Source organism: Rhinolophus ferrumequinum, chromosome 6 (assembly GCF_004115265.2).
Source record: "Rhinolophus ferrumequinum isolate MPI-CBG mRhiFer1 chromosome 6, mRhiFer1_v1.p, whole genome shotgun sequence".
In the NCBI taxonomy this organism is placed as follows: domain Eukaryota; kingdom Metazoa; phylum Chordata; class Mammalia; order Chiroptera; family Rhinolophidae; genus Rhinolophus; species Rhinolophus ferrumequinum.
The window spans coordinates 26589354-26603130 of record NC_046289.1 but is presented as its reverse complement, the minus strand read 5'-3'; the positions used below and the strand labels follow the sequence as shown (position 1 = coordinate 26603130).

General features: G+C 33.5%; 1 protein-coding gene across 5 annotated transcripts in view; it reads left to right on the top strand.

Annotated features, from left to right (window-relative positions):
- The window catches only part of PCNX1 (pecanex 1), a 134405-nt gene that overhangs the window by 62373 nt on the left and 58255 nt on the right, over positions 1-13777 (top strand). For all 5 annotated transcript variants that reach the window (XM_033107017.1, XM_033107018.1, XM_033107019.1 and 2 more), the window contains 2 exons: positions 11816-11906; positions 13365-13422. In XM_033107017.1, the coding sequence (XP_032962908.1) occupies positions 11816-11906; positions 13365-13422 (149 nt within the window). The remainder of the gene's footprint in view (positions 1-11815; positions 11907-13364; positions 13423-13777) is intronic.

Genomic DNA, 13777 nt, shown 5'->3' with positions numbered 1-13777 from the left:
TATTTTATACTATGGTTTCTATTTCTCTGTAAAGTCCTGTTTTCTTGTGCTCAGATTGCAGATTAATAACAACTTAAATAAATAGAATGAAGAAAATCTTGTTATTAAAAAGTAAGCAGTTGGAAGGATTACATTTGTTCACTGATTTTGTTTATTAATGTTATAACTTCCTTTCATTTATAAATGTGATAATCCTGGTGATGCTTTGACTAGAAGGGTATATGGTGTAAGGTGCCCAAATTAGGTATAATAAAATTTCAAATGCTGTTTTTTTTGTTCTCTTCCCATTTTGTAAAAATCCTTAGTTGCAGAGAGATATTAGTAAATATTAGATACGCATATTGATGAACATCATCTTTAGCAAATCTTATAGAAAATGGTCATCTAAGATACAACATAAGAATGTGTGGTCATTTCTAAATAAAATGAGAGGGCAGTAAAACATTTTAATTTTAGAATGCTTTTGCTTTTGAGTTTGTAATTTGAAGACACAGAATCTATAAGAAGGTTGCTTGAGAGCGAGAGCAAGGTAGACTTCAATTTAGACATTTGTTTTGACTTAAAAAGTGATACTTTTTTAGTTGCAGATATATTCAGTCAAAAACATTTATACTGACATTTCTCTCGGGTTAACCCAAAGTTCCTGTGAACAGAGTACTTGTCAGTTGTGAATATAAAATTTAATTCACCATCACCATTGTCTATTGGGTTTATGGTAGTAGATTAAAATTAAAAGGTTTAGAAAAATGAAAAGGTTTAGTTTTGATTTTGTTAAACTAAGCCTAAAATAAAACAGTAAATGATTTTCCTCTGTAAAACTTAAATTGCTCAAAAAAACCTGCTAAGCAAGCTTTAATTGTAAAGTCCGACTCTAAATGCACGTCAGATTATTGAAAATACGTGTGTATGAACTGTTTTGACTGTTCTGAAGACAAAAAGGCCTTTTGATTGGAGGTGACGTTAGCATCTACTGGTGAACATTCAGGATATTCTCTTGAAATTTGGATTTTATCTTTTAAGTTAGTGTTAGCTGCCTTCTGATAGCTAGTTCTTGGCTCGTGGTAACTGAATGCTGCCAGATTGAATACATAGTAGTAATGAGCACAAAGTAAGCAGTCAGTCAATGGACAGTGTACCTACCTGTTCCATAGCCCATGGAGTTGGCCAAAAAAGATTCTGAAGATGAACTGCAGCTGAGCTTCCAGGAACTGGTAGAGACACTGATTTTTATTAGAGGCACTGATTTTTATAATATAGTCCACTAGACTATTTTTTTTTAAAGATTTTTTTTTTGGGGGAGGGGAACATTGTGTACCTCCAGGACTTTTTTTTTTCCCCCAAGTCAAGTTGTTGTCCTTTCAATCTTAGTTGTGGAGGGTGCCGTTCAGCTTCAAGTTGTTGTCCTTTCAGTCTTAGTTGTGGAGGGCGCAGCTCAGCTCCAGGTCCAGTTGCCATTGCTAGTTGCAGGGGGCACAGCCCACCATCCCTTGCGGGAGTCGAACTAGACAACCTTGTGGTTGAGAGGATGCGCTCCAACCAACTGAGCCATCTGGAAGCTCAGCAGCAGCTGAGCTCAAAGTTCCGTGTTCAATCTTAGTTGCAGGCAGCGCTGCCCTCCATCCCTTGCGAGACTCGAGGAATTGAACTGGCAACCTTGTGGTTAAGAGCCCACTGGCCCATGTAGGAATCGAACCAGCAGCCTTCGGCGTTAGGAGCATAGAGCTCTAACTACCTGAGCCACCAGGCCGGCCCTTCCACTAGACTATTTTTGTTGCGTGGTTTAGTTTTCTACATGACTTTAGTTAACAATGGTAATAATTTTGTATGAGTGAATTTGGGTATTATATACTTAAATATGTTAAAGTTAGTTAGCCACAGTAGTCCCTGAAAGTATGGACTGTTTACCAAGATTGTTTCCTTCCCAATTTAGCCTATTCAGTTGAAAGTTTTTATATGTACAGTGTTGATCGTAACAATGTGTACATATACATAATACATTTGTATAAAACATGTATATCCGCTCATACATATACACTTTCAAACTTATATATACTCATGTACATTTGAGTGCATATAAATGTTTATGTATGTACACATAGGTATGTACTATTTGTGCGTTTACTTTTAAACTGAGGAATAGCCTTTTTGGACTAAAGAAAACTTGCAGTCAGGCATTAATTCAAAGCCTAGGCAGTTTTCCGTCTCGTACATCTTTACTCTGGTGTCATAGTAGGTAACCACGTTCGTTTCCTATACTAAACCCTGAGAAACCTTGCATTTTGACTATCATTTCAAAGTTATCAGGAAAAACTGAATTGCAAGTGTATAATTTAGAAACTTGTTGGTAGAATTAGAGAAATTCTTTGTTGGTAATTTCCTTTTCAAAGATGTTAATTTCAAAACTTACCCATCACTTACATCATTTGAACGTCTTTTTAAAAAATAAGTCTGCATGGAAATGAAGTCCGTCAATAAGAAAGAAAACCATTCCTTTTCATCGGTCTTTTATTGGACTTGTTTACTTGCAGTTGATTTCCTACTATATTCTGAATTAAACTGCAGTTATACCAAATAAGACAAGCTATGCTTAGTGCCCAGATAAGTCACACAAGAGACTCTGCATTTAGGTAGCCTTATAGTTCCATTTTATCTCTAGGAAGCTTTTTCTATAAAATTCAGCAGTCACTTCTCAGTTTTTATGTGAATCTCAGATTCCTCTTATGAATTAAGACTGATGCAATGATGAAAAATGCCATTATAGTTGATAGTTAAACTCAATATATAATCTCTCAGAGGAAAAGTTCTAGATAAGATCAGATAAAACAGGAAAATTTACGTGTTGTTTTCTGTGTATGAAATTAGTGGTGGTCAGTGCTTTGAAAAAGTATATACAAATGTATTATTTTATTTTTATGTAAAAATACTGTTATAGCTAAGAAATGAGTACAGTGGGTTTTATGTTTATCAAGACATAAATATAAAATTTATAAATATCAGTGGTAGTGTTCCTCTGATGAATTAAGACTTTCTTAATTTCATTAATACATTAGAGATTAAAAAGTGATGAGTGAATTGATTTTTTCTAAGGTATTCCTTTGTTTCATTACTGTACAGGAATTGACAAAGGAAGTGTTTTTTGAGATAATCTGCTTTACTGCAGAACCTGTTAATTTGAAAATGTAGTTGGCTCTAGAAAAAGACATACAGGAAATCTGGCAGCACCCTATTGCCCTTCTTGTTAAGCAGTTTATAGCAGCTATGCATTATGAAGCTGTGCTTTTTTCTTCTTTTTTTCTTTTTTTAACTTTCAAAAGCAGAGACTCGGATGATCTACTTTGAGTGATTTTCATTAGAGTTATTCTTGGTGTTTATAAAAAATTGTATATTTTATGTACCACTGTGTGGCATTTTGGGCTATGTCATAAGTAGGGTTCCTCATTACCAGAAATACAGAGTTAGGGCTATAGGGGACCTTGGAATCTCTACTTCAGTCCCCTAGGTTATGGTAGATCATTTTTATTCGTTTAGACAAAGTTACATTCTTTTTGCAACAACCTTGACCTTGTCCTTTATTGTTACTTTTTAATACAAAAAATACAAAATTCTATATTTTTGTCCTTTTTTTGGGGGAGGGCAACATAAATTATAAATAAATGAAAGTAAAATGTTTATTTCTGTTGAAACAATAAACATGCTTTATTATAGCTAGAAGGAAGAAGTGTTAAGAGGTTTGAGGGATATATTCTATTTATACTTCCTTTGGATAAAATTAGGAAGTGCTTTTCCTATTCTTATAACAGAAATACACATTTATGAGGTCTAACAATTAAGTTCGCGTTCTTGCCACTGAGAGCTTACATTGGCAGCACTGTACAAACAGCTCGGTAAGGTTTCATAGCCTTGGTCTATCAGTGTCTCACAGCCATGTTCATGTTGACATGTGGCAGTGTCTTGCTGAGTGGCGTTCATTATTGTTGTTGCGTGTTTTTGTGTGCTGTCACAAGAAAGTCTGAGCTTGAATTAGAATAACGAATAAACATTAAATTTCTTGTTAAACTTGGCAAGAGTGGAAGTAAAATCAGGGACATGTTATTCCAAGTTTATGGGAATAATGTGAAGAAAACAACAGTACAAATGGATGGTTTTTCTGAGGGGAGAGAATGCGTCACTGATGAAGAGAGGTCAGGGTGGCCAGTAATGAGCAGAACTGATGAAAACGTTGCAAAAAATTCATCGATTGTGTGTAAAGTCATTGGCTGACTGTGAGAAGTATAGCAAATCAAGTAAACATCGATAGAGAAACAGGAAAATCTTAACTGAAAATCTTGGCATGAGAAAGGTGTGTGCAAAAATGGTCCCGAAGGAGTTCCCCGATGAACAAAAGCAAAGGAGAGTCCGAGTTTGCCAAGACCTTTTGGAGAAGCAAGACGATGCTTTGGGCCATGTTATCACTGGTGATGAAACATGGGTGTACCAATATGACCCTGAAACAAAGCGTCAAAGTGCACAATGGACGTCAGCTGATTCTCCACGACCAAAAAAGTTCCGTCAGTCCAAATCAAGAGTCAAAACGATGTTGCTAACCTTTTTTGATATCAAGGATTATTTATTCATTATGAATTTGTACCAACTGGACAGTTAACCAAGTTAACTATTTGGAAGTGCTAAAAAAGTTGCGTGGAAAAGTTAGACGCCCTGAAGTTTTCGCCAACAGTTCATGGCTCTTGTATCACCGAAAATGCATCAGCTCAACGGCACTGTCTGTGGGGGAGTTTTTAGCCAGTAAACAAATAACTGTTTTGGAACACCCTCCCTACTCACCTGATCCCCCAATGACTTCTTTCTTTACCTGAAGATAAAGGAAATATTGAAAGGAAGACATTTGGATGATATTCAGGACATCAAGGGTAACGACAGCTCTGATGGCTATTCCAGAAAAAGAGTTCCAAAATTGCTTTGAAGGATGGTCTAGGCCCTGGCATCAATGCATAGCTTCCCAAGGGGAGTATTTGACGGTGACTGTAGTGATATTCAGCAGTGAGGTGTGTTGCACTTTTTCTAGGATGAGTTTGTGAACTTAATTGCCAGACGTAGTATGTACATGGATATTCATTGTTTGTAATTTGGAATACTTTAAATAATCTAAATGTCTGTTATTAGACAACACTGGAAGAAATGATACCGTGTTTCCCGGAAAATAAGACCTAGCCGGACAGTCAGCTCTAATGAGTCTTTTGGAGCAAAAATTAATATAAGACCCAATATATTACATTATATTATGTTACATAATATATCATATATCATATCACATCATATCATATTAAATATTATATAAGACCCAGTCTTATAGTAAAAGAAGGCTGGGTCTTATACTAATTTTTGCTCCAAAAGACACATTAGAGCTGATGGTCCGGCTAGGTCTTATTTTCAGGGACACGGTAGTATATCAACATAGTGTAATATTCAGAACTTGACATATCTGTTATTATACATATTATTGACATAAAAAGCTAAGCTATGTTGTAAGCAAGAGAAGTAAAATTTAGAAAGTGTGTATGAGGAGAATGATCCGTTTGTCTTGGGACAAAATGTATATTTAAAAAAATTGTTCAGAAAAACACAGAATGCTGTTCGCAGTGGCTCTGAGGAATGTGAAACTTTCTTCATTTTATATACTACTTCTGAATCTTCTGACGTGTAGTATTTTTCAAATGAAACACAAAAACAAAACAATATCACTCACTCTCCAAAAGTCATTAAAAATTTTTTTTTATTTAGGTATATTTGGTGTAGTCTTTTATTGGTTATTTTAGTCTCAGGTGTATAATATAGTGATTCGATGTTTTTACACCTTGTAATGTGATCACCCCACTAATTTTAGTAGTCACATGTCACCATGTAAGCTTATCATGCAATATTACTGACTTTATTTCCCTTCCCCTTTTAACCTATACTGCTACCCTTTCCCTTCTGGTAACCGTCCCTTTGGTCTCTGTTTCTATGAGTCTGTTTTGTTTATTGTTTTTTAGATTCCACAGTAAGTTGGCATCTTGTGGGGATTTCACTGACTACATGCTCTCTCTCACATACCCATCTACTTAGATTCTTACCTGATGACTCTTTTTTGTTTGTCTTAAAATCAATTTTATTGATATATAATTTAGGTATGGTAAATTGCATCCATTTAACATGTACAATTGGATAAGTTTTAGCGGATGAGCCGACCTGTGAAATACCACAGTCAAGATACAGAACATTTCTCTCATCTTCAAAAAATTATTTGTGGCCCCTTGCTATCCATCCTTCCTCCACCTTTGGCCTCAGCAACCACTACATACTTTATGTCATTGTGGTTATTCCTCTCCAAGAAGTTTGTATAAATGATAATATGAACTTTGTGGCCTTTGTGTTTAGTTTTGTGCTCATGTGATGCTTTTGAGATTCATCATGTTATGTGTGTTAGTGGTTTCTTGTTGCTGATATTATTCCATTGTATGAGCATACTGTATATTGTACATCCATTCATCTGTTAATGGATGAGTCTGTTGTTTCTAGGTTTTGCCTGTTGTGAATTAAACTTATAAATTGTTTTCTAAAGTGGTTTTACATACCTACCAACAATGTATATGAATTCCAACTAACATTCTTGTTGACTTTTGTTATTGTCAGCCTTTTAAATTTTAGCCCCAGTGAATTTATAATAGTATCTCATTGTGGTTTAAATTTACATTTCTCTTACGACTAAAGATGATGAGCATATTTTGATGTGCTTATTGGCTATATATATGTATCTTATATATCTTATATATCATATATATATATATATATATATATGTATATATATATATATATCTTCTTTTGTGTCCAAATCTCTTACTCACTTTTAAAATTGGGTTGTTTGTCTTATTACTGAGGTGTAAGAGTACACTTTTGATATTTTACATACAACTAATTTGTCAGATACAAATTACAAATATTTTCTCCCATTCTTGCCTTTTTGCTTACTTGATCAGTTATGCTGTCATCAGTTATCATTGTAATGGATTACTTTATAAAGCTAGATTAGAAAGAAAATGTGAGATAATGAAATCATAGCAGCATATGAACTAGTACATTCACTTTGGAAAGTTCACCTGATCTGGGGCTTAGGCCGTGGAAGTGAAGACTTAACAGTGAATTAAGACATGTCCTGTTAAGTCAGAATTAGAGAACAATAGCCATGTCAATAAATATATCAGTAAATAAATCTGTTGGTTGCCAAGCAGTAGATATGTCTGTCTTTCCTTACCAGTCCTCAGAAGCTGTCTTCTAAAACAATTTCTTTGTTTTTGTACCGGCCCTTTCCTTACCCTCCTGTTTTAAAAACCTAGCATAGTATTGCACATTCCAGGAAGAAGGACTGGTTCTCAGTATTGAAACTTTTAATTAAAAGAAGCATAGTGACTTGATTTCCATTGTGGCGCAAGAGTTAAAGAGGATTTAGAAACCCTAGACTTTTGATCTAGGACGGGTGGACATACTATAGCCTTAGGGCTAAATCCAGCTTGATGCTTTTTGTAAATAAAATAAAATAAATATGTAGTTATGTTATTGATTTGCTGCGGCTGCTTTCACACTGCAGTGGCAGACTTGCATTGTCCCCACAGAGACCATCTGGTCCTCAAAGCCTAAGATATTTATTATCTGGCCTTTTCGAGAAAAAGTTACCTGACTTCTTGTCTAGGGAGAAACAAGTCCATTAACCTATAAGCAGCAATAAATGGAGTCATTTCTGTCTGGGTGAAAACTCATTTTTCTTCAGAGACTCATAGTCACCAGTCATGGTAATAAGGGGCATTGCTATCCCAGAAATTGGAACTCATCTTAAAGGCTTCCTCTGTTAAAAGTATCATGACACATTCATTGAGATAGTGTTGTGAACACAGTACTTACTGCCATCAGAAATAAGCGCTTTGTGGTAGGCTCCTTGAGTTAGTTGTACAAATAGATGTATGTGGTCCTTCATCAGCCTTCTAAAAACCATTATAAAGTTGCTCCCTTATATCTCAATTTGCTCTTGCAGCACCTTCCTGCCCTAAGAGTAATACTAGAAAAATGAGAAGTCAGTTAACAGTGTATCAGAATTAGGCTTGGAGAACACAGAATGAACAGGAGTGAGGGGTTGGGGAGGGAACCCAAAAATGAAAATCATCCAGGAAATGGAAGAGGCCTCCTATGTTGTTGGTACTGTGATGATTAGACGAACTGTACAGATGATTTGTCCTAGTAACCATCTCCATCCAGGACACACAGGTAAAATCAGAGTGACATCAAGACCAAATAGTTGGGTTTCTTGGGCGAGCATTGGTCTTACAATCTATGCATTTAACTTTGTGTCATGTGATGAGGATTTTTATTTATAGGACAAGGTAGAGAATCCCCTTCATTTCTCATGTCTTTTATCAGCATCTTGCGAGTGTTTATCTGAATTTGTCTGCTGCACCATTTATGCCTTCAGGCACATGCCTCAAGTGTCCTTGTTCCTTAAGTCCGTGTCCAATTTTACTCATCTTCCTGTTGATCATCATTTATAAATCGACCTATGATTAGGATTTTGAAATCCTCCTGCTTCAGAAAAATGGTTTTGCATAATTAAATCTAATTTTTGTAGACAATAGTTATTGAATATTCAAAACTGAGAAACACCAGTGACCTTAACTTTTTCTTTTCATTATCTTTGGAGATGCTATGTCACAGTCAATATCACTATGAAATCTGAAATTCCAGCCTCCATCTTGTTTATTTTGTCAGAAATTGATTTTTTTTCTGTTTTCATAGTGACAGAGTCATTCTATTAGATATAGTTAATTATGGCCTGGGAGTTGAATTATGATGAGATGACTTAGTTTATAATCATAATTCATGTGAGGACATATTTCGTTGATGTTGTACTTCCCAATTTATGTTCATTAGAAATTACTTGAAGTATTTTTCTTAACACTGAATAATATTAAAATAGGGTTATTAATATGGGTACATTTTACTTTGAATCCAAAGGTTAACTATGATCATGTTTTTAATCTCAAGTGAGATATATGTAAAATTGTTGTGCATACTAAGATTTGTACAAATATAAGATATTCTTCATCTTTATAAACCAAAAGCAATATATACTTTGTTCTGGTTATTTTTGAAGATGCCTTTAAATGATCATATTAACACATTGAAATTTTACTGTTTTTCACTGAGTCCTTAAGCTAAATACTTTTTTTGTGTAGTGTTTTTTTCCTGAGTTGCTTATCTTCTGAATAAAATTTGTACTTCTGAAGTCCTGTCAGTTGCCACGCCCAAAGATATAAAAGAGGGACATAGAATCTATTCTTTTGGTGGAGTAAATTTGGGAATATACCGTGAAGGCAAAATGCAATGTTAGTTTGTTCTCATATGTACCATGTGTACTTTTAGGAATCTGAACACATTCTTAAAGCTAGTAGTAGACAAAAACTTCTTAGGAAAAACTAAAAAGCACTGTTGAAGTCATGCACATTTGTTAAAATTATAGCTGCTCTTTTCTTAGACATGTGTTATGCTTCTGTATAATTTCTAAATTTTATTACTTGTCTAGTCATTGGTTTTTATAGAAGCATTCAGAGTTGTAGATTTATGTAGTAATAAAACTGCTCAATTTCTAGCTTTCTGTCTAAAAAGCTTTTGGGGGGAGCATTCTTTATTTAAAATACAACTGTCTATATAAAAATTTCATATTAGACATCTGTATATAGAAGACATAGTTATGTAGTGACTTAATGTTCTTTTCCTTTTCCATTTGAAAGTTACAGAGAGTAATATCTTTAATTGATTTCAGTTGCATATAAATAATTATTTTCAATATCCCAAGACTAGGTCTTATATTACTAAAAATCCCAGTTGCATATAAATAATTATTTTCAATATCCCAAGACTAGGTCTTATATTACTAAAAATCCCATGGAATGCTTAAACACTCAGCATATACTTCAATATAGATTTGAATATAGAATTAAGTTATTTCTAAAATACACACACATTTTTTGATATAAACGCTTTTATGCACTTCATTCATACTGGGTTTCACACACAATAGCCAAGCCCTTCTAGCTCTGTTACCCTGTGATTTAGTCATTTAACATGGAGGTGTGATTCCTCTGCATTTATGCAATCCGTGATTTCAATAATGTAAGTTAATTATAGTAACATAGACAGTCTTTAATGATCCATGATGAATGAGGGAAGAGTAGAGCATAAAAAAATTGCAATTTAAAAATAATTTTTAAATCTCAGTCAAGCCAATATTTTTACTTGATTTTTTTCTTCACTAATAATTTCTTCAACTCATCCTGCCACTTCAAAACATTTTTCAGTAATACATCTTAGAAGTAGCCAAATTGATAGCTTGCATCATTTCATTTTAGTTCATTAATCTGGTTTCTGTTAGATGTGCTTAAGAGTGAATGGCTCATGATTAAAAGACGGGAGTAAAAAGCAGTTTTAGATAACCCACACGCTGAATAATTCTCCCTTGAAAAACAGCAGATGAACAGCATTTCCCAGGATGCTGTTTTCTTATTTATCTCAGAAGTATATTATTATGACAAAAAATTTGCTACTATGGAAAACATAATAAAATAAAATATTTGCATATTCTCCCTGATCTATTATTAGTACTCAAATAATCCTGTTAAAGTACTTTTCCTGATTCTAGTCCTTTTAAATAATGAAGGAATCGTTGCAATGTTCTGCGAACCCTTAATTATATTATTAGTATATTATAGGGACCTTCTGTTGTCACTTTTCAAGGATTTCACTTAAATAAAAATCCTTATTGTATACTGTTTTCATTGTAGTCATGGAAGATAAGTCTTTTAGCCCTTCCGTGAAGGTCAGGTGCCCTTTAAGATTCTTCATTTTTATAACCTCAGTAATTCCAGCTAGTAAAACAAAAACCCCATAAATAGAGAGCAGCCTGGTTTTAGAGTTGTGTACCTCTTCTCATTGCCCTACTGGAAATTTATATTCACTTGGTTATGCTCCGTAACTCACCATTGATACGGCTACCATCGATCGTCAAGTAGAAGTGTGCATTTCAGACAGTATCTGGATTTTTTAAAATTACAATATCAGAAATCATTTTATCTTAATAGAGTTCATTTTAAGAGTTTTTTTTTAAACCTGTGTATTTTTGCAGCCAACATAATTTCTATACCTTTTATCACTTTTGTAGTGATACTTGGCTATAGCAAATGGTGTTCCTAAATTTTTTCAGAGTTCTAGTAATGTTCATTAAGTACTGTAATTATCACCGTTATTGTACTTCCTTCATTGAACTTCCTTATATCCATTTTGAGAGTCTTCATTTTTTCTTAAAAAAAAAAAAATACACCCAAACTCTGAAGGTAGTCACACAAATTTGTTGTTTTGCAGTGTGATCTGTCTTAAAACTTAAAAAGCGGCTTTCCAAATGGCCACTCACTACTTGCAAGTAGTGGTCAGGTGACTTATAAAGACCATTACATCCATTCATATGATTACTTAAGAATGTGTTAGGAGGAGAAAAGAGGAGACTGTATTGCAAAGCCACCTTGAATCCCTTAAGTTTAATACCTGATTGTGTATGTTGACATTTTGCCCCACTGTTTAGCATTCCTTTTCAGTTCATGTCACACTGAATTATGTGCTAATCATTTCTTTTAAAATGTTTCGAAGAAAGTTATAGTACATTTTTAAAATTGTAACAAGTTGCTTGAAGGAAAAATTCTGAGTATTCTAATGGCTTTTCTAAAAATCATTTGTTTGCTAGGTAAGTTCTCTTCTACGCTTTATGAGACTGGTGGCTGTGATATGTCACTTGTGAATTTTGAACCAGCAGCAAGAAGAGCATCTAATATCTGGTATGTGTGAATTCATATTAGGAGAGTGTGTGTACTTGCATATGTTTGCTATGTTTAAAGATTTTAAGCCTTGATATATAATATAAAAGTTGTTTAGAAAACATTTGTTTATGCTGGCTTATATAATTTCTCAGTGCATTTGTCTCTAAAGAGTTAAAGTAGAATTTGTTGCTATGGGAAAAAAAGCATTCTTAAAACAAAAGCTATTCTGTGTTTTTAAAAACGAAGTAAAAATTTTCTGTAGATTTTATAGTGGGATAGTGATTTACACAGTTGCAAATTTATGGATTTTGTGTGTGTATACATATATATGATATAAAAAAGCTTATTAGACAAATAGTTTATACAACTAAATTCATACCCATCAATTCTCTAGTTTTGTATAACTTAAAATTTTTATTTCTTTGTAAAGGTTTAGTCAAATATCTTTTAAAGTGATCATCTTTCATTTTGTTATAAAATTTGTTTACCAGCTATAAGAAGGAATTTCTTAAATTATGAGTCATATATGGTATTACATTTGGTTTCTTTTTTCTCCTTCCCTTAGGAAGGAATTATGTAAGATAATGGAGAAATTAGAAAAAAAGCAAATAAGAAATTAGAAATCTTGATCTTATGACATAATTATAGTTTAGAATGTGTTAAAATTTTGGTAAAATTTTTATCTTATCATGTATGCAAGTAGCTGCTTTGAAATCCTTTATTGATTAATTAGCTCACTGTTTTCACTAGGGTTATTTGATTGTATTTTAGGACTTCCATTTAATAATGGACACACCTATTTAAATGTTAGACATCTGTGGGCAGTTCATCTAGTTTTTTAAGGTTTGAGGTGCCATTTCAATCAATAGGATCTCGTGGTCACTTAGCATGCTGCAAAGATAGAACATTTAGAAAATTATACTCTTTAAGCTCCTTTCCAGAATTCATCGTGTCAAAAATGATTAAATTGGAGTGTTAGATGATTTTGTAACAGTAGAAACAATAGGAAGATGGAGCAATGGAAACAATTATATTTAATATAATTCAAGACAAGAACAATTCCTTACACCATAAATATGGTAAGGTCTCCAGTGTTGAAATCTAAACTTGACTGAACTGTGGAAACTTAATTGTCATGTTCTAGGGTATTTATAGCTAAAATTTATTGTGGTTCCAGGCAATATGTCAATTGCTTTCTTAAACACTTTTCACAAGAACCTTGTTATCCCATGTTACTGATGAGGAAACTGAGGTATAAAAAGGTTGGATAATACGTCTAAGATTTAGTTGATGAAGAGATTTGAAGAGGCTATGTTTTTAATGAATCACAGCTATAGGAAAATGATATTTTGCATTTTGAAGTTTACATAGAAAAGGGAAGACAGTGTAAATATCATCCAATTGTTAAAGGATTTATTTTGTTTCCACTACTGGACAAGTTGTTTAGTCCCTAAAGTCTTTTTCATTTTATTTTAGTGACACGGATTCTCATGTATCCAGTTCTACCTCAGTTCGATTTTATCCACATGATGTGGTAGGTTTTCCTTTATTTTTATGAAATGATGTGTTTTCAGATTAAGTCTCTACACAAATCAAAAAAATATGAGTTTTGTTGAAAACTATGGCCGCCAAATACCTTTGTTGTCCCATAGTGAATCTCTTCTTAGAAGTCCTTTGTTAAGAAACAAACAAACATGGAATACCATGAAGTTTAATTAGCTGTATATGGATAAGTAATTACACTTTTAAGGGTATATAAAGGTCCATTTGCTCACCAATGTCGTTATCTGGTTGTGCCATTTTTAATTTTTTCATTTTAAAACTTCACTTTGAATATTACGATTTTGTTGCAGTTATTTATTGGTTAACTACTAGTTATTCATATACCA